Source organism: Pinus tabuliformis, chromosome 9 (assembly GCF_031772625.1).
Source record: "Pinus tabuliformis cultivar Carrire ecotype Pingquan chromosome 9, CPIR1, whole genome shotgun sequence".
NCBI classification, from domain to species: domain Eukaryota; kingdom Viridiplantae; phylum Streptophyta; class Pinopsida; order Pinales; family Pinaceae; genus Pinus; species Pinus tabuliformis.
Genome location: NC_142307.1, coordinates 779362555 through 779383135, shown reverse-complemented (window position 1 = coordinate 779383135; position 20581 = coordinate 779362555). Strand labels below are relative to the sequence as shown.

The 20581-nt window shown below is 38.5% G+C and overlaps 1 protein-coding gene across 1 annotated transcript in view; it reads left to right on the top strand.

Annotated features, from left to right (window-relative positions):
- Positions 1-20581, top strand: part of LOC149151042 (uncharacterized) — a 164193-nt gene that overhangs the window by 115179 nt on the left and 28433 nt on the right. The window contains exons 5-6 of the mRNA XM_089439311.1: positions 12308-12447; positions 12532-12562. Coding sequence (XP_089295437.1) covers positions 12308-12447; positions 12532-12562 — 171 coding nt within the window. The remainder of the gene's footprint in view (positions 1-12307; positions 12448-12531; positions 12563-20581) is intronic.

The following is a 20581-nucleotide window of genomic DNA, read 5'->3' as shown; positions in this document are numbered from 1 at the left end:
TTTGTCCTTTATCTCTTGAAATTGCCCTTAAGACTCCATCTCTCAAGTAGGATTAGGCATTGACAATTTTTGTGTTAGTCAAAAACTTTGAAAAACTAAATATTTTCCTTCTTCCTATTTTCTAAGCCTTTTAAGGCAACCCGCTAGGGCTGAGTTAATTTAGGGCACTTGGTGGATGAGTGCTTGTGGTAATAAAACCTAAGTTTTGTCTTGGTGCTCCTTTTAACTTATAATCTAGCCTTTTTCATGGTAAAACTTCCCCTCAGAGGGTTGACATCATCCCTCTAGATATTTTTGTGCCCTATTAACCCTAGCCCTACTAGGGCTTCAACTTGAGGCTTAATTGGAGGGGTTTTTCTATTATTTTGTTGATCTTACCTTTTAGTAAACCCTATCTTTGACTCATATGTGCCCAATCACTCCTTTGATGCTACATATCAAGAAACTCTTGGTCATATTAACTATCGCTAGTCTTGGTGCATGATATGCTATTCCTTATCAAAAAGTTTTGAGCCTTTGTCCATCAGTGAGAATCTCCACCTATCCTATGATTTTATCACCTTGAACCATATGACATAGAAAATCCTATTAGATGATCACTAGGGAGCCTCCTTTGTGGTGAAATTCCACTAAAGAACGAGAGGAAGATTCCTGAGGTGACAGTGGCAATCTACCTCATTGTTGCAAGTATAGCCCTTGCCTTGTGAGTCCCCTCACAAGACCTGCTAGATTTTAAGGCAACATGAAACATCTTATGATATTGCTGGCAACATTCCCAAGGCATATCGTATCTGTTTCGAAGTTTCTAGGCATTGCATGCACTGGGAAGTGGCCAACCTAATGTTGAAAATAAGGGTACCAAGGAAGTATTTCCTAGTGCATTAGCATTTTTGCCTAGGAAAACTTATTAATGTCCTTTTTATCATGTGACATTATGAGTTATATTAATGTCACAGGGTAAAGTCACTTTATGTTTTAAATGTAACTCTAGGGAGAAAAAATACGAAGTGCCTTTTATTATTAAAGTCACTTTTATAATTTAATGTTGACTTTATGTGGAGAAAAGTGCTCAAGGTACACAACATTAAAAGCTAACTAGGAGACTCATTAATTGAGTGGGACCACATGAGAGAGTGGGTGAAGTGGGGGACTTGATCTCATGGGCTGAGATTTAATCTTAACCCTTGATCAATAGGGTTAGGTTTTCCTAGTCTAATGAGAGATAAAAAGGGAAAAGGCATTTGAGACTCCATTCATTTTTCTCATGTGCATTTGAGAGGAGCATAGGAGGAGCAAAGGAGAGGAGGCATTAATTGCAAGACTGAGAAAGGTACGTACAACAAAGTGACATCAGAAACCTGAGTTTCCAACTGAAGTTGCAGGCACGCAGTCCAAGGAATTTGGGAAGAGTTTGCAGGCCGATATTCCAGAGAAAGTTTGTGCTGTTTTGTAGAAGGGCTGGGTGAGATACTTAGTGTACTTTTTGTGCAGAAGTCAGAGTTGGTTGTAGCTCTTTTTTGGAAATGTTACAATCAAGTTGGGTCGCATTTTAAGGAGGTATGTTGGAGAATTTCTCGAATAGATTGAGGCTGAACATGGGGATAGTTTGCACCAGACTTGAGGCATTTAGCAAAGGAGGATTCCTTTGAACATAAGTCAATATCTGAATAGTGATTTGACTATGGTTCAAATGTCAGATATTTGGAACAGTGACTCAAATTACCAGAATTAGAGCTAAGTCCTTGACACAAATTCCAAGGAAGATGGAACAACAATTAAGGGAAGCAAAAGGCCAAGGAGAAAGACATGAGCAAAGTGAAATGCTTTGCTTGTGGGAATTTGGGTCACTATGCTGTTCAATGTCCCAACAAGAAGGACAAGAAGAAGGGAGTTGCAGCTTCGACAAAGGTGGAGGTATACAATCCCTGGCAAAATCAAGGTTTTTCCTAGCAAGATCTTTCCAAATAGAAAAGGGTTTTTGAAACTGCGTCCTCCTATTGCCTTGGGTCTTGACAACTTTTTCCGAGAAACTATAGCCATAGTTTCTCTTATGGCCTTCCTACAAGAATTTGAAGTAGAGTGTCCTAGCTTTGTTAATCATCTATTTAGGGATATAGGCCATAGAAAACCAATATACTAGTATGGCCTCCAACACTAATGTTATTCCTGCAAGAATTTGAAGCATAGTGACCTAGCTATGTTGATAATGGATATAGGAATATAGTTAATAGAAAACCAATAAACTAGCATGAATTCTCTTCTCCCTTCTTCGGTGAGCGTTAATTGGTCTTTATTCCCGTAAGCATTAAGGTTTATTAGAAATCCAAGGTATCTTAACCTTGAATCTAAATCCCATGCTTGGAAGAGGAGGATCACTCCAATTGCATTTTCATGCCATGGAGTAGGGTTGTTGAAAAAGATTGTAGATGTTTGATTCATCTCCAATCTTGTTTCTTCGTAGAATAACTTTAAGGCTTTTGGAAAACCTTTAACATCCTTTATTGTTCTATCTTGAAACAACATTACATTATTGATAAAGAGGAGGCATTAATTGCAAGACTGAGAAAGGTATGTACAACAAAGAGACATCAGAAACCTGAGTTTCCAACTAAAGTTGCTGGCACGCAGTCCAAGGAATTTGGGAAGAGTTTGCAGGCCGATATTCCAGAGAATGTTTGTGCTGTTTTGTAGGAGGGTTGGGTGAGATACTTAGTGTACTTTTTGTGCAGAATTCAGAGTTGGTTGTAGCTCTTTTTTGGAAACGTTACAGTCAAGTTGGGCCGCATTTTAAGGAGGTATGTCAGAGAATTTCTCGAACATGGAGATAGTTTGCACCAGACTTAAGGCATTTAGCAAAGGAGGATTCCTCTGAACATAAGTCAATATCTGAACAGTGATTTGACTGTGGTTCAAATGTCAGAGATCTGGAACAGTGACTCAAATTACTAGAATTAGCGCTGAGTCCTTGATGCAAATTCCAAGGAAGATGGAACAACAATTAAGGGGAAGCAAAAGGCCAAGGAGAAAGACATGAGCAAAGTGAAATGCTTTGCTTGTGGGAAGTTGGGTCACTATGCTGTTCAATGTCCCAAGAAGAAGGGCAAGAAGAAGGGAGTTGCAACTTCGACAAAGGTGGAGGTATACAATCCCTGGCAAAATCAAGGCTTTTCCTAGCAAGATCTTTCCAAATAGAAAAGGGTTTTGAAACTGCGTCCTCCTATTGCCTTGGGTCTTGACAACTTTTTCCGAGAAACTATAGCCATAGTTTCTCTTATGGCCTTCCTACAAGAATTTGAAGTAGAATGTCCTAGCTTTGTTATTCATCTATTTAGGGATATAGGCCATAGAAAACCAATATACTAGTATGGCCTCCAACACTAATGCTATTCCCACAAGAATTTGCAGCATAGTGACCTAGCTATGTTGATAATGGATATAGGAATATAGTTAATAGAAAACCAATAAACTAGCATGAATCCTCTTCTTCCTTCTTCGGTAAGCATTAATTGGTCTTTATTCCCATAAGCATTAAGGTTTATTAGAAATCTAAGGTACCCTAACCCTAAATCTAAATCCCATACTTGGAAGAGGAGGATCACTCTGATTGCATTTTCATGCTATGGAGTAGGGTTGTTGAAAAATATTGTAGATATTTGTTTCATCTGCATTCTTGTTTCTTCGTAGAATAACTTTAAGGCTTTTGGAAAACCTCTAACATCCTTTATTGTTCCATATTGAAACAACATTACATTATTGATAAAGAGGAGGCATTAATTGCAAGACTGAGAAAGGTACGCACAACAAAGAGACATCAGAAACCTGAGTTTGCAACTGAAGTTGCAGGCACGCAGTCCAAGGAATTCAGGAAGAGTTTGCAGGCTCATATTCTAGAGAAAGTTTGTGCTGTTTTGTAGGAGGGCTGGGTGAGATACTTAGTGTACTTTTTATGCAGAAGTCAGAGATGGTTGTAGCTCTTTTCTGGAAATGTTATAGTCAAGTTGGGCCGCATTTTATGGAGGTATGTCAGAGAATTTCTCGAACAGATTGAGGCTAAACACGAGGATAGTTTGCACCAGACTTGAGGCATTTAGCAAAGGAGGATTCCTATGAACATAAGTCAATATCTGAACAGTGATTTGACTGTGGTTCAAATGTCAGAGCTTTGGAACAATGACTCAAATTACCAGAATTAGAGCCGAGTCCTTGACACAAATTCCAAGGAAGATGGAACAACAATTAAGGGTAAGCAGAAGGCCAAGGAGAGAAACATGAGCAAGGTGAAATGCTTTGCTTGTGGGAAGTTGTTCAATGTCCCAACAAGAAGGGCAAGAAGAAAGGAGTTGCAGCTTCCACAAAGGTGGAGGTATATAATCCCTGGCAAAATCAAGGCTTTTCCTAGCAAGATCTTTCCAAATAGAAAAGGGTTTTTGAAACTGCGTCCTCCTATTGCGTTGGGTCTTGAAAGCTTTTTCCGAGAAACTATAGCCATAGTTTCTCTTATGGCCTTTCTACAAGAATTTGAAGTAGAGTGTCCTAGCTTTGTTAATCATCTATTTAGGGATATAGGCCATAGAAAACCAATATACTAGTATGGCCTCCAACACTAATGCTATTCCGACAAGAATTTGAAGCATAATGATCTAGCTATGTTGATAATGGATATAGGAATATAGTTAATAGAAAACCAATAAACTAGCATGAATCGTCTTCTCCCTTATTCATTGAGCGTTAATTGGTCTTTATTCCCATAAGCATTAAGGTTTATTAGAAATCCAAAGTACCTTAACCCTGAATCTAAATCCCATAATTGGAAGAGGAGGATCACTCTGATTGCATTTTCATGCCATGGAGTAGGGTTGTTGAAAAGAATTGTAGACGTTTGATTCATCTCCATTCTTGTTTCTTCGTAGAATAACTTTAAGGCTTTTGGAAAACCTTTAACATCCTTTATTGTTCCATCTTGAAACAACATTACATTATTGATAAAGAGTAAATGAGTTACCAGAAGGTTTTCCAAGACACGAATTCGTTTTAAGCTTCCTGTAGATGTTAGATGATTGATATATATATGCTCAGACCCTAGGCTATGAACAATAGTAGTAAAGGGGAAGGGGCTAGCATTGCTTAAGTCCTCTTGAAGACTTTAAAAAAGACTTAGAGACACCATTAATTAACATAGAAATGGAGATAACTTATTGACATGATTCAATCTAGTTTATAATAGTAAGAGGAAACCCTACGTGTGTCAAAAAATGTGTAACTAGGTTCGGTCTTCATTAATATGAAATGTACTTTTGATTCTTGTATATTGTAAAATAAAAGAAAAAATATCCTTGTTATTTTGAAGCATGGGTTTCATGCTCAAGGTCTTTTATTTTAGAGGTCAAGCACCCATTGAGTGCTTCTAGGGTTTGTCTTAGGTCAAGAAGTCAAAAGAGTCATTGTCAAATGTTGAAAACCCCATCGGGCAAATTGTAACTTGTAAAAATAATTATTGTTTATTTAAAAGTGTCAAAATACACTTCAAGACCAAGTCGGTCTAGTAGCTAAGAGGCCGACCTATTTTGACGAGCCACGTCCACCTTAAGAAGGCTATATAAAGGAGGGAACTCAACCTCCTTGGGATATATATTTACTACTCACTCATACAAGCAAAGGAGAAGCATAAGAAGGCTAGCAAAGAAGACGGAGGATGAAGAAAAGAAGTTTATGGGCTAAGTCTCTCTCACACGTGCGAAGAAAGAAGGCTAGTGTTTGCAACTTCAAGGTCAAAATTCTCCATCTGCTGGAAGAGGATCAAATTTGCTGGAAGAAGGGCCTAATAGGTCACCTACTAGCCCTAGACGAGGAAGCAAGGCAAGCGAAGTTACTGGGAGGGCTTGGAAGGCTAAATTTCGCTCACACGTCACAACAATCAACCGTAGGAAGGGTCCTACACGTGGGGAAAGGATGAACCACGTCCCACTGACATGTCAACCACCAATTGTAGGGAATGAGCATCCTACATGTGGGGAAAGGATGAACCACGTCACACTGACATGTCAATAGATGCCTATATGCATCTCTTATTGGGGCATCTGCAGGAGAAGGTGAACCACTCATCGTGCCCATATGCCATAGGAGAAGGTGAACCACTCATCCTATGCATATCTCATCAGTCGTAGGGGAAGGTGAACCACTCACCCTACACACATGACAACCACCATAGGGGAATGGTGAACCACTCACCCTAGGTGTCATATTATCATGAGGTATCATAGGGGAAGATGAACCACTCACTCTGTACCTAGTGTACCTATAGGGGAAGGTGAACCACTCACCCTATGGTCACACATAACTCCAAGAAGTACCCCGGGCTTCCAAGAGCTCCCAGAGCTCAATGTTCAACTGAGACCCTCATAGTAGGGTCCTTCCATCATTCCCAACCTTTCTCTAAATGATGATAAATTTTGACCTTACTAGTAGGCTTTGAGAATTTGTTAGAAACCTCCACATCCTTCCTGCAATAATCGAGCTTGATTTCTCTCAGCTACACCATATTCTAAATAAAGTGGTACCTAGTGCCAATTGTGGATTCTCTGAAAAGTGAATCTCATGCAATATACAATGGTGATTTTTAGCATGTGCACACATTTCTTACTAAGGAGCTTCTCTAACCAAATGTCTTTAGAATATATATATATATATATATATATATATATATATATATATATATCTATATCTATATATATATATATATATATATATATATATATATATTGAGTGGTGCTTCCAAAGTAACAAACTTCAGCCTTTGATTCATCCATGAAATAAAAGTGGATCCCAAGAAATACAATACCTGGATGTGCTTTTTCCATTCATCATACTGCCAGTCCAACCAACATCGAAAAATCCATGGAGTCTTCTTTGTAGCAAGGTATGTAAGTTTAACAAGAATACCAGGGCCCCCACAAGTTGTTTATATCCATATCAACAATTTTTCAATGTTATCGGAAAGGTCAACTCCCTCTTACATTGAGAGGATCATCTTCTGTTAGACAGATATCATCAATAACTGCATCTTCGATTATGTCTCTCTCTAAGTATCAAGAAGTGACATAACTATCGAGCTATCTTCAAGTTGTTACCTTTCCTGTCATTATTCCTTTGGTCCATGTGCCAAAGTCACCCATTCAATTAAGTGAATCATAATCATATAGATTTCATGCAGCTTCTCAGGAAATCAGAGATATATTGAATTAGCTCAATGTCTTTTGATATGGTCTTCCTTGTAATAATCATTGGGCAAGAAGAATCATCAAGCCATTTTGCTAGGGATTGTATAGCTCCCTCTAAAGTTTTATTTCAGTCATTGGGTCTATATCATAATGCTCCTCATCTTTCAACTGTTTCATCAAACTAGGGGCTCATCAGTCAACTGCTTCATTGCTAGATGACTGCTACCAATATGGAGGATTGTCTAATAAGACATCTGTATACATATGGAATTTTTTATCTATCTAATAAATCAAAGTGCCCAAAATCAGGGACTTCTCAGTTCCCTTCATCAATGTTTTCTCAATGAGGTACCTCTGACTTTCATGATTATAAGGACAGCTGCAAGAGTCTGGTCCATGTCCTTTTAAAAAAAGGAAACTCCCAAGGTTGCTTATATTGCAACCTTCATCACCATATTCTTTCTTGGCTCCTGAACTTTTGACTGTTGCAAGGGCCCCTTTTTTTGTTTGATTAATCTTCAATCAGGGATCTCATAGACCTTTCCAACTTCTTGATAGGGCAAACTGATGTAGTCTGTTTCAAATCTGATTATGTCAGGGTTTCTTATGCTACCCGGTTTCAGAGTCCTGGGCCTTTGCTGTTCTTAACATCTCCAACCACATTCTAAAATCTGATTTAGTCCAGAGAGGACCCAAGCAATGTATATCATGCATCAAATGTAGAAAGAGTCAGAGTTGATTAAAGAGAATGTGGCACTGGAACTCTTGTTGAGAAACTGATTTCTTTCTTTCAAGGTTGTAAGGGAAGAAACCTAGAATCAGTGACACAATGTTTAACAATATAATGTCGACTCACTTTTAATGAAGGATTAATGTTGACTTCCTTAGTTTATAAGATAAGAGATCTTTTTCATATGGACAAGCTCATAATTAGCAAATGATGCCAAGCTAACCAACTGCTCATCAAGATCTCAAATCTGGCGATGTGCTTCAGTAAACCCTGAAGATGTCTATTCATGCAAAATGTGCCACTAAAGATGTCTGCCAAGTATATAAATAATAATGCCCATAAGTCTGCTGATCCACACTTCACTTTCAACTTGATCACAGCTATACTAGATGTTACAGGGCTTAAAGATAATCTTCAATATAACATACTGCCTGAAGCTTTCCTTGTAACCAAATATTCACTGATGTGAATACCCTTTGGTTTTTATACATTTTTATTCAAAATCAATATTGTCACTGTAATCTGCATAGGTCGGCTCAACTGAATTTTAAGCTAAGTATATATATGAGCTGACCATGTCGCTTTGTGCATAGAAACGAGATAGGATTCTCGATTTCTCTTCCTTTGAGACAGGGGCTTGAATTGTGCTCAGAAAAAATGGAAGGACTAGACTTCTTCTTTTCTAACCTTTACTTGTATGATCAGAATTTTGAAGAGAAACCTGGACCTCACCTTTAGGATCATGAACAGTCTCATAATATCCTTTCACAGGTGAAGACTCAGAATTTTCTTTTGTATACAGTCCAGACTTGAAGAATATATATATATGCTCAAACTAATGGTCACAAGGTTGGCTTCTTAAATGATTGACCAGGCGCGGAATATAAATCATTTTGGGACTGTAACTTCCTCTTTCAAAGATGAAGATCTCTGAAATTTGAGTAATCTCCACAGGACGACTTTTGATCTTACTGTTGAGTTTGCATAGTGTAAATATGAACTTTAGAACTGTACTTTCTTCTATTTTTTGTTTCCTAGGGTCCAAGATATTGTTGTAGGCCTTGGACACTCTTAGATCGGACTATTAACATTCTGTCCACATCAGTGCTAGAAAACGTCTTCCTGTGCTAAAATCTGAGTGGTTGAAGCTTGAGGAGAGGGTCTTTCCTATACCTCTCGGTTCTCCTATTAGTCCTTACAATCATCTGTGACTACAGCTTTCCCTGTGGTACGGAACAAAGATCTAAGTCATATGCACGGAAGCACCCTTACTTACCTTTTCACCAGCATCCTAAGACTGCAAGAAACCCGCACTAAATTCTGTCCCAGACTTGCCCTTAAGCCACAAACGTCCTTGCCTTAGATCTGTTGTCCCAAATCACAGAGATTTCTTGAGAGAGACTACGGTCATATTTTTAGAGAAGAGGGCTAATCTTCACTTGTAATTTAGTCTCTGATTAGAGCTTGCAATTTTGCCCATATTTAGGATAGCTTGCTAGGAACACGGTCCTAGGTATGCCTTTGACGTTTGATGAGATGAGACCTTACATAGAGACCCTTACTTGCTTAGAACCTTCAGACTTGCAGAGGGAGGAGATCATAGAGACTTCATTGGGTCATTGCCTTTTTCTTACACTCTTGCTTGGGCTTGACTTCACCTGAGCTCTGATACCATGTTAGTTTTAGGGTTAACATGTTCTTTGCATAAGTCAATCACTTCATTAGCCCATTATTAATTTCATTATTCCATTACGAATCATATTAACCATTGACTGAAAGAACATCCAATGAAAATGCAGAAGACAAGCCAAGACAAGAGAACACAAGGATTGGCTCAAGCCAGGGAAAAACCCCAAGATGGGGAAAACCCTTGAACAATTCTTCTTATTATCAAAATCAAATGATCAGCACACAGAGAGAGAGAGAGAGAGTACAATCAAAGTCAGAACTGACTTGCCATGAATGATGATTTGAACCACTGTCCAAATGCCAAGGAGGCAGCCCAATCAAGTATGCAATTCTGTCCTCAAGTAGCAGCAGACAAATACTAACCAGAGATCAGGAGTAGCTTAAGCAACGACAGAATGATGTCCTAAGGGAACTCGGTCCTTGATCATATGATGCGGCCTTCTTTGCTGAGTGGAATGAGCTCAAGATAGTCCAAGAATGGACAGTCAAAACACTGTTGTCTAATGTCTGCAATGTAGGGCTTGAGTCTTCAGTCCTGTAGTAGCATTAGACTGCTTCACAGACAAAGGTTACACCCTTTGAATTGACTGCGGCCTACCCTCCTTAACTGCGGCTGAGATGGAGGATACAAACTGGCCCATTCGGCCCTTCCACAAGTGCCTTCAACATGCTGTAGTAGAAACCCTTCCTGCAGCCCAAACTGAAATATGTATGATACGAAGAAAAACACAGAAATACTTCTTCTCTGAATTGTGGTCTGAAATGGAAGGGCATCCGTAGCCTTAAACTTCCTCCAAACAGTTCTCCGAGCATCCTGGCTGGCTAAGACAAACCTCAGACAATTGCGGCCCTCTCTTCCACAGAAGACTGTACCCAAACAAAGACAAAGTTTGGCTCTTTTCCCTTGAACGCCCTAGCCTCAGATTCGTACCTTATATCAGAAGAATTATGCTCCTCGTTGATGATCAAATGATGTTGGAAGCACCTCTATATATACTAGTCATTGGGGATGAGAGGACGTGGCTATTGGGCTTGATGAGCCGACATAAGGTGAGGCCGACCTTGTTAATTTGCTTATGAGAGAACAAAAAATTCATAATCACACTTTCGCTTGTCCAAATGAGACGATATTTATATTGATTTTGGTCCTCTTGAAAAGAGGAATTCAATGCCATAATTATCTTCCCCAAAGGAGCTGTCCAAAGTGGAATTTGGCCCTAGTTTCCAATTTTAACAGGGAGGCTATAAAGGTTAATGTTTCAGCCTACTAGAGCCTTGGTGGCAAACCAGCAACAGTGAGTTGTGCGAAATATGGCACAGGAGGATGGCCCACTTGCACCATGGAGCATTGAGGATGCTGAGGGAGATGATTACAGGTTTACCCGAGTTCAGCACTGAGCATCATGATGTGTGCAAGGGGCGTGATTTGGGAAAGTACAATAAAACACTGTAAATTTCTGAGTGTGTGCTTGTCTATATCTTCATATCACCTGGAAAAGTAAAGTTTAGAAGTAGCTTATAAATGTTTCAAATGAAGTTGCAATAAATGTTCTATATCAGCTAACACATTGGGGCTGTGGGCATTAAACACTATGCAAAAACTTTGAAATTGGGAGGGCGACCAGATTTGTAAAATTTTCTACACCTAGATGTTTTCTGTAACAAAGAATTCAGCTGTTCAGTTCATAAGAATTTTGTCCATAACTCACTCACACAGTTAACCTTAGGCCTGCAGGGCTTTTGAGTTGTCTGACTATTTGCCCCTTCTTTATTCATCATCATTCCTGGGATGTTAGCCTACCTTCTAGCCTGGTCATTTCAGGTAATTCTCATTCAAACTTAATTTAGTTCTAGATTTTTATGAAATGCTTCTATCACACTCAAGTCTCTATGAACATTCTGTAGCTTCTTTTGTAAATTGTAAGTAAAATATGTTTGGAAAAGTGATTATTGTCCTTAGATAATATTAGATACAGTGAAATAGGCAACCGTGCATGCTATTTGATTGGATGAAGTGGGAAAAGATGCCTTCTAGATAGAGAAAAAAAATGCCTTTTGATATTTGACCATTAGCAGAGACAAAAGCAAGTTTTCTACAATTATGCAGATAGCAACTGTGAAACGTAGCTCTAAATCCATAAATTGGAGCATCGGTTCACAAAACCCCTTTTAAACCCATCACATGCCTTTCTCAAGGTAATAAAAAACATTTTGCCTTTGTTCAGATCCCAACCTATCCCTTAGCATGCATAAATCAAATTCTACAAGATATATATTATATGTCCTTTTCACAAACCATGCTTATTCCTTTTTGGAGGATTTCACACATTTGATGGACAATGCTGAAGGTTCCAGTATGGTCTGGAACAAGTGCTTTTAGATTATTTTCTGTAAATAAAGGTCTAATTTAAATTTCCAATTTGAATAAACTACTGTTCAATTTGTGTTACTTCATATCTTTAAAAAAATGAGCATTTCTCCATTTTTTGAATGTTCGTCTCGTTTGCAGTATTTTATATCTTTGCATTCAATTTTTTTCATGCCAGTTCATGATACTTGAGGCTTTTATCAGATATGTTCCTCATTAGTATTATTATATGTGGATGTTTGCTTACACTTTGCAATGGGTTCTTATGATATTGATTTGATTTGATGTTATGCCATTCCACAGAGAAGGCAAAGGGTCCTCTATGTTTTCTGTCTGCCTGCTATTATGAAAAGGGCCGTGTCCAAGTCTGGACTCGACACACTCATGGAGTTAGAGGAAACCTGTTTGGATTTTTGAAGGGATTTGACGGGCATCTGAACATGGTACATAACATAGCCTAGATGAGAAGTCCAATCAAGCAAATGATGATTTATTTTCCACTGATAATATAGAGTATTTTTTGGCAGATATTGCAAGATGTAGAGGAGGTATATACAGGTTAGTTATCCCTTGTAACTGATGATTGGTTTTTTCACAGCTTTGAATCTTCAATGATTTTTTTAAGAATTAAATCAATGTTCTATACAATTTCTAATTATTGTGGTTTATTGACATAGACATGCAAAAACAATGGCTAAAGAATGTGTCACATATCCAGCATGCTATAATAGATTGCAACATTCCTTATACTAGATTTCTAGATGTTGTTTTTCCTTAGATGTTTGTATTTGTGTTGCAAATTCTCCAAACCCTAGTTGAAAACCCCCTATCTAACACAGTCTTGCACAAATCCTCCTATTAAGGTTGCAATGTAGATACTTGTATGTGTATGTATGCTTAGGACGCTTGGATGCTATTTTACACCAAGTTTTTGGTACATGGGAATGTGTAGCTACTAGCTGGTATGCATGGCTCAATTGACTTCTTTGACTCAATGACAAAACCTAGAAGCACTCAATGGGTGCTTGACCTACAAATAAAATTGACTTGAGCATGAAACCCATGCTACAAAATAATAATAATAAAATTTCTTTTTCTCTTTTCATCAAATACATAAAATCATGATTACATTAGACATTATGAAGACCGAACCTAGTTACACTTTTCAACACTCCCTCTTAACTAGGGAGGTATTCATAATCCATACAAGGTACTTGGACATTCTCATACTGAAGAATTCTCATAAGAAGAGTTGGATTGGTAAGCCATCTCATAAGCTATTTATTAAACTTATATTAGTGCATCTCATCATATCAACCAACATTGTCATATAGTAAGGCCTTGACTAACAACTCTATCTCTCCACAAGAATAGAGCACAATGCTAGGGAGACAATGATTTATAGACACCTTCATCATTGTCTCTCAAGGCACATACCCCATCCGGATGTTCACAAGGTATGTCCTTCTAGGACCATTCCCATCTTGGATTAACACATCCTCATGGAATTTCCTCTTCGACTACTCTTGCCTATTGGATGCCCTACCTCATCCTCAAAGAGTATCAAAATCATTCTCAGATGCTTACCCAATCCTCCATACTTTCTTCTTAACATGAAGACAAGAATGATGTGTCTATCTCTTCCTCTCAACTAGGGAGGATCAACTCATTCCTATAAAAGGAATATACCCAAGCTCCCTCTTAACAAGGGACTCGTTACCAACAACTCTCTTCAATGGAGATACTATCAGCTGCTTGTGGGGTTCCTTCTTTTGTCATCATGTCATGAACTTCAACTTTTTCATCGTGGAGCCTTCTTCTTTGTAGGGCATCAACCATCTTCTTCATCACTTCCTTCAACAAAACATAGTGTTGAAACAATAGTCATGTCATCCTTCTCTTCATCGGAAAGTCACATCTGGCTATTCTTCATACAACTACCTTTTGCAAGTCATGTTTCTTTCAGGATCTTCCATCCAATGCTAGTTGTAGGTGACTTCTACAACTCTCTTTCGATAGACCTGTAACAACCCAACCAAATACTTTTCAAAAATCAAAATCAATTAAATTTAGCTTTTTATAATGGCCTTTCGTCATGACATCTGTTTTCTACAACTCAACATCCTTTTGCATATCATACAAATCCATCTCCAAGAGATTTACCAAGGTTCTTCTTTCTCCAACGTACATATTAGGTTCTTCATACTCTCTTCATGGAGATGTCATAGCTAGTCATCATATGTTGATCACTTGTAACAGTGGATGCTTCTTCTCTCGAACTCTTATTTCACTTTCTTCGCATATTGCTTTTCTCAGGATCTTCTATACATAGTTCCATTATCATAGGAACCATGATTGCCGACCACCTCATTTTCTTCATGAGGTCATATTATGTTGATTTCATCTTGTCAATATGTAGAAAAGTCCAAGGTTTATTGATTACATGCCTTCATGCATCATTCTAATGGAAGAATTTCTTTCTTCATTCATCATGCTCATGAGATAAAGCATTTTATCCATTCTATCTGCAACCATATGATGACATGACTTTATTTGTCTATTACCAAATAAATACATACCTCTTCCTTCATGTGGTCATCTAAACTTCCTTTTCTTGCTTGAAGATGAGAGTACTTCAACCAACTTGATATGCTGCATATATTTGTCACCATACCTTCATCCTTCTAACCAGTGGAGCCCACACAAGGTGGAATGTAGACTATCAGAGAGACGCTTCTTCTAAGTAGAGGTGAATCTTCTAATGAAGATTCCAATGGAGGATCTTGATGATCCTCATTTTGCAAATGCTTCTTCCTAATGATGATGATGTATGATGATCTCTTTATCTTCTATCTTGCTAAATGACTTTCCTCCAACCATATATACTGCTACTTCGGTTGTCCTTATATGCTTCCAATGGAGGTGCCATGAACATCCTTACTACAACCATTTAGACTTCTACTTCAGCTATCCTTCCATGCTTTTATGATGATGTCATCTCTATCTTAGTTCTAATGCATCTATCATACTTGATGCTTTCTACATTTACTTGCCAACTTCTATGTACATGAAAGTGTGTGAGAGACCTTCTAATAGTGGAGGTCTATCACTTCCTCCCTCTTTGACTTCTTCTTTTTGGGTTATTCTTCCACTTCTTCGGTGACATGAGCTTCATTTCTTTCCTTTCTCTTCTTATTGCCGTTCTTGAGTTTAGGAGAATTCCTTTTGAAATGCCCATATTCATTACACTCATAGCATTGGATCTTAGACATGTCGATTCTCTTTTGAAACTTCTTTTGAGGTTCAAACTTTCCAAATTTTCCTTTCTTCCTTATCGATGCTGCATATGCTTGAGTTGGTTTAGTTGATCCAACATCGTTCTTTGCTTTTAACCTAGATTCTTCAATTTTGCATAGTGACCACAAATCGATGAATGGAGTGGTTTCCTTCTTCCCATAAATGCTTGACACAAAGTTGCCCCATTCTCTCGATCAAACATTACTTCTCCAAGTTCTTGTAGTTGGTCTCTAATTTCAGATACCTTCATAACATATGAAGCTATCCCTTCTTCCCTTGAGATTTTCATCTTGTATAGTTTGATTCTTAAGGATATGATTTCTCCTGCAGTGCTCACAGAAAACAACTCCACCAATTTGTCATAGATTTCCTTTGCTGTCTTTAACTTTGCAACATAAGGGATGAGAGAATCCTTAATTGACTCCATAAGGATCCTTTGTACCCTTATTTCTCCTTTCATGTATTTTGATAGTGCTTGAGCTTGCTCTTGAGATGGAGCCTTTTACATATTCAATAACTTCATTCTCCATGAGAATTAAATCAATTCTCTTCTTCCATGCAAGGTAGTTTGAGGTCCCAACCAATTTATTGTTCTCCTTGCAGAATGAAGTCATTTGGTTTGTAGATTGAGACATAAAAATATAGAATACTTGTCAAGTAAAGATGCTCCTTTGAAGATGATATGTTCAACTTGATGTCTTCCTGATGATGTTGATACTTGAAGATGTCTTCTTGATAATGATTGCTTTCACTACTCCTTTGATGTTGACAATAGAATATGCCTTCTTTGATGATTGCTTGATGACCTTCTTCAAGGATGCTAGAGATGTGATCCTTTCTTCAAAGAGAGGGAGATCACCTTGATTTCTTTGATGATGATGGCAATACTTCTTCTTGCTTCCTTTGGATGTAGAGACCTTGAATGCGGAGACCTCAAGATGCTTCAAATGTGTAGTCCTTATTTCTTTGGGTGGAGGTATGATCTTTGAGGTCTTCTTCTCCTTGTGATGATGTGATCCTTGACATCGATATTCCTCCTTGATGCTTCTTAGTCCTCCTTAATGAGTTCCTTGTGCTCGACCTTTATGTGTCCTTCTTTAATGATGTGATCTTCAAGCTGCGTCTTCTTCTTGTTGTAGTCACCTTAGCTCTGATACCATGTTGAGAAATCTATGGGGCAACTAGATTAGGTGATTTCTCTTACTTTGACAACTGTTGGTGATGTTCTTAACTTGTTGTACTTGTAGTTAGCTTCTTCTTTACTTATTTATTATAGTGTTCTTTAATCTTCAAACAACTACCAAACAATGAAGAACAATGAGACAAGAGGACACAAAATGTAGGTTGTAAACCAGGGCCAAAACCTCTCCTCTTGAGAGGAAAACCCACAAGATTTCTTCTCTTCTTATAGAATGTTCAGATGACGAATTCCAAGACCTAAGACCCTTGAAAAAGACCCCTCCAAGATCAAGTCAACCTTCCTTCTTGATGAACTTTCGTTACACAGCTTATAACAACAAACTTTGACCTTCCAGTAACTTCTCTAGCAACTTTGATCCCAACAATTTTTCCAGCAACTTCAAACCCAACAATTTCTCCAGCAACTTCTTCAACAACTTTGACCCCAACAACTTCTCCAACAACTTCGACCCCAACAACTTCTCAACAACTTTGACCTGTCAGCTTTAGAATTTTGTTGCACATGAGAGAGAGAGAGAGAGAGAGACCCAAAAACTTAGACTCTAGCTTCCTCCTTGAACTTTGCTTGCCTTAGGATTTTTTTTTTTAAGATTGAACTTCTTCTCTTGCTTCTTTGTATGTCTTGTGTGTGTGTTTCAAATGAGGTCGAATGCCTCTTATATATAGACTTTCCAGGGGTAAGAATAGCCTCCACGAGGCCGACTTGATCTTTCATGTAGGCCGGCTTGTTACAACATGTTGACAAGGTCTTGGAGGGTCTTTATGACACTTTGACTTACATAAAATTTCTTTGACTTGATACATGATGCCCAAATGGGTCTTATACATATTACAATGACTCAATTGATTTCTTTGACTCAATGAAAGAACCTAGAAGCACTCAATGGGTGCTTGACCTACAAATAAAATTGACTTGAGCATGAAACCCATGCTACAAAATAATAATAATCATTTTTTTTCTCTTTTCATCAAATACATAAAATCATGATTACATTAGACATTGTGAAGACCAAACCTAGTTACACTTTTCAACACTTAGGGCCAAACAACTCTGCCTTCTAATTGTCTCCTTGCTGCTCCAAAGATCACTGAACCTAGGGCACACAACACACTATCCTAACCCTCCTTGTAGGACATACTTCACTCAATCATACCCAACAACCATCAACATAGAAAACACAAGCCAAACATTAGCTTAATGCCTCCTTTAATTGACCTCTGCTCAGGTCTAAAGGAGCCTTGATCCTATGCACAGATTGATCGAGGTTCCTTGACCTATTTACAGACCTCTGCGGCCACCTCAGTCCTATATCCTTGCAGTAACCCTCCTTTTTTGCCCTTTACATTTGTGTAACATGTTGATAAGGCTCAACCCTTATCCCAACTACTTACCAAACCCCTGTTCAGAAGAAACAAGGGTTTTGTCCCTCCTTGAGTTCACATAATTCAAGCTTGGCTTGATCATAGAGTTTTACCCGAAAACATATGCCCAAAACCGCACTCATGCAACACGTCCAACAACTCCTAACTCGACCTATACTAGAACATACGAAACAAAGAAAAAAATGATCTTCCTCTTCTCTATAGCTCAACTCCTTGAGGTCTGCATCTATTCTTGGCTTGTCTTCACATTAGAATCATTGCACTTGTGATGATCAATTGAGTTCCATGTCATTCCTACATATAGTGTCTTTGTTGGAGAACATTAAATCCAAGAGTCATGTCTTCTAGCCTAAGTCGACTTGAGCCTACATACCAAAATATCACTAACATAAGAAACACAATTCTTTTCATTTGACTTTTTCCCACACCATTGAAGCCCTAGGTGCCCCTTAGCTCATCAAGAGCGACCATCATTCATCCAATGAATAAACAATTATTTTTCACTTGGGTGTTTCACCCACAACTTTGGGTACAAAGTGATGAGACTCATCAATAGGTAAACTCTATGGGTCACAATGCCACTCTCCAACTTATTAAATTGTCTTTTCTCACATTTATTTACAGATTTTGTTATATTTTGCTTAGTGAGAAGAGTAAAAGTGAGTTACTATGTCATATGGCCTAATGTGTGTTAAATGCAAGAAATTGGAGCAGTTTTGAGTTGACTTGAGTGCAGGGACTCGGAGTAGGCAAGCAAGAGAGATTCTAGGAAGTGGTCTCCCTCCTTAACTCCTCAAATCAATCGAAGATTCTCCCACTCTATCTCATCAACTCGATGTCATTGGCAGCTAAGCAAGCCGAGTTCATTGGCAACCAAGCTAGTGCCAGTCAAGGAAGAGTTATTCTCAAGTTAGGGAGCCAAGTATCCCTATTTTCTAGGGAACTATTGGTAGCTCCAGTTTTGTATAAATAAGCAAGCTAACAGACTCATTAGGATTCAAAGTTTTATTGTAGCCAAGAGGCCATTAAGCTGAAGAACATTTGACTGTTATTGTTATGATGTATTTGACACTTCTTGATTGATAATGAGAATTCTGTTTTGATCCAACACTGAGTTGACTTAGAGGGTTGAAGCTCTTGGGTTAGGGTATAACCCTAGCAACAAAAGTTCCTCTCTTCTTTATTTGTATTCTTAGCTTAGAATGTTGATTAACTGTTGAAGTTTATTTATGTTTTTGTTTAGCTTAGAAAGTTGATTAAGTTGTTGCTTATCCATGCTTTCATTATCTTGAAGAATATATTAGTGTTGCAGTCTAGTGAAGGAAAATATACCAAAAAAGCTTGTGATAGTGACCTCTATCTCATCTCCCTTATGGGATCATGATTAGGGGACTCCACTCTCACAACCCAAAAACATAGTTTGTCTTTTGTTCATTGCCTAATTTAAGTCTCATTCTTAGCCAGGACACCAAAGGACACCGCTCACAAACAGATCGCAGATCAATACACCAGTACTTTTGACGTGGTTAAAACCCTCAAAGAGGGAAACAGTCTACGGCCTGAGCCAACGCGGCCACTTCAGGCAATTTATTAATAAAAGAATGAAAATTTACATAAGCTTCTCTCATGAACGGTTAACCTACAAATGACCCTCCATGCTCTTTAAATAGAGATCATGGACCAATCGGGTGTTAAGCCACGGATCAAGTGTCGATAATACCGAGGAGAGAATGAACCGTCGGATCACTACATATCGTGACCGTCAGATTGTAAGTTACAAAATGTACATAGTAAAGAAACACACTTTACCTACTCTATACTAGACCAAGTTATACTTAACTATTTCCTATGTGTCGGAATATCCTAACATCCCCCTTAAGAACAACTTGGGATAGGATTGAAGGATTTACAAATATGACACAATAGGAGAAGGAAGGAGGCACTAGAGCCTATCCCCCCTTAGTGACAACTTCCTGAACTCCAACCATAAATCGAAGTTTAGTGAACTTCGCCTCTGTGAGAGCCTTTGTAAAGATGTCTGCAACTTGATCATCTGTTGAACAATATTGCACTTCAAGAACATGGTCGTGGATGAGCTTTCTGATGAAGTGCATGTGCAGTTCAATGTGTTTGCTACGCTGATGTTGGACTGGATCTTTGCATAGTTGAATGGCACTTTGATTATCACACCAAAGTGTAGTCGGATGCTGCTGCTGAAAGCCAAACTCTGACAGGATCTGACGAAGCCACAAGGCTTCCTTACTAGCTTCTACGACACCACAATACTCTGCTTCTGCTGAAGAAAGAGAAATGGCACCTTGTTTCTTGCAAGCCCATGTAATAGGTCCTGAACCAAGAGTGAACACATAACCTGCAGTAGACTTCCGATCATCAGGGTCACCAGCCCAATCGGAATCAGTGAAACCAACCAATAGAGGAGATGCTTCGGCACTGTAATGAATCCCAAACTGAACTATACCTCGAACATAACGAAGTATTCTTTTAGCTGCTTTCCAATGACTTTCACGTGGGTTTTGCATAAACCGAGCAACAAGGCCAACAACAAAGGAAAGGTCAGGACGAGTATGGGTTAGATACAAAAGTTTTCCTACAAGTTGACGGTATAAGGTAGCATCAACTTCAGGAGAAGTACAAGTGACTGAAAGTTTGACTCCAGACTGAAAGGGAGAAGGGGCT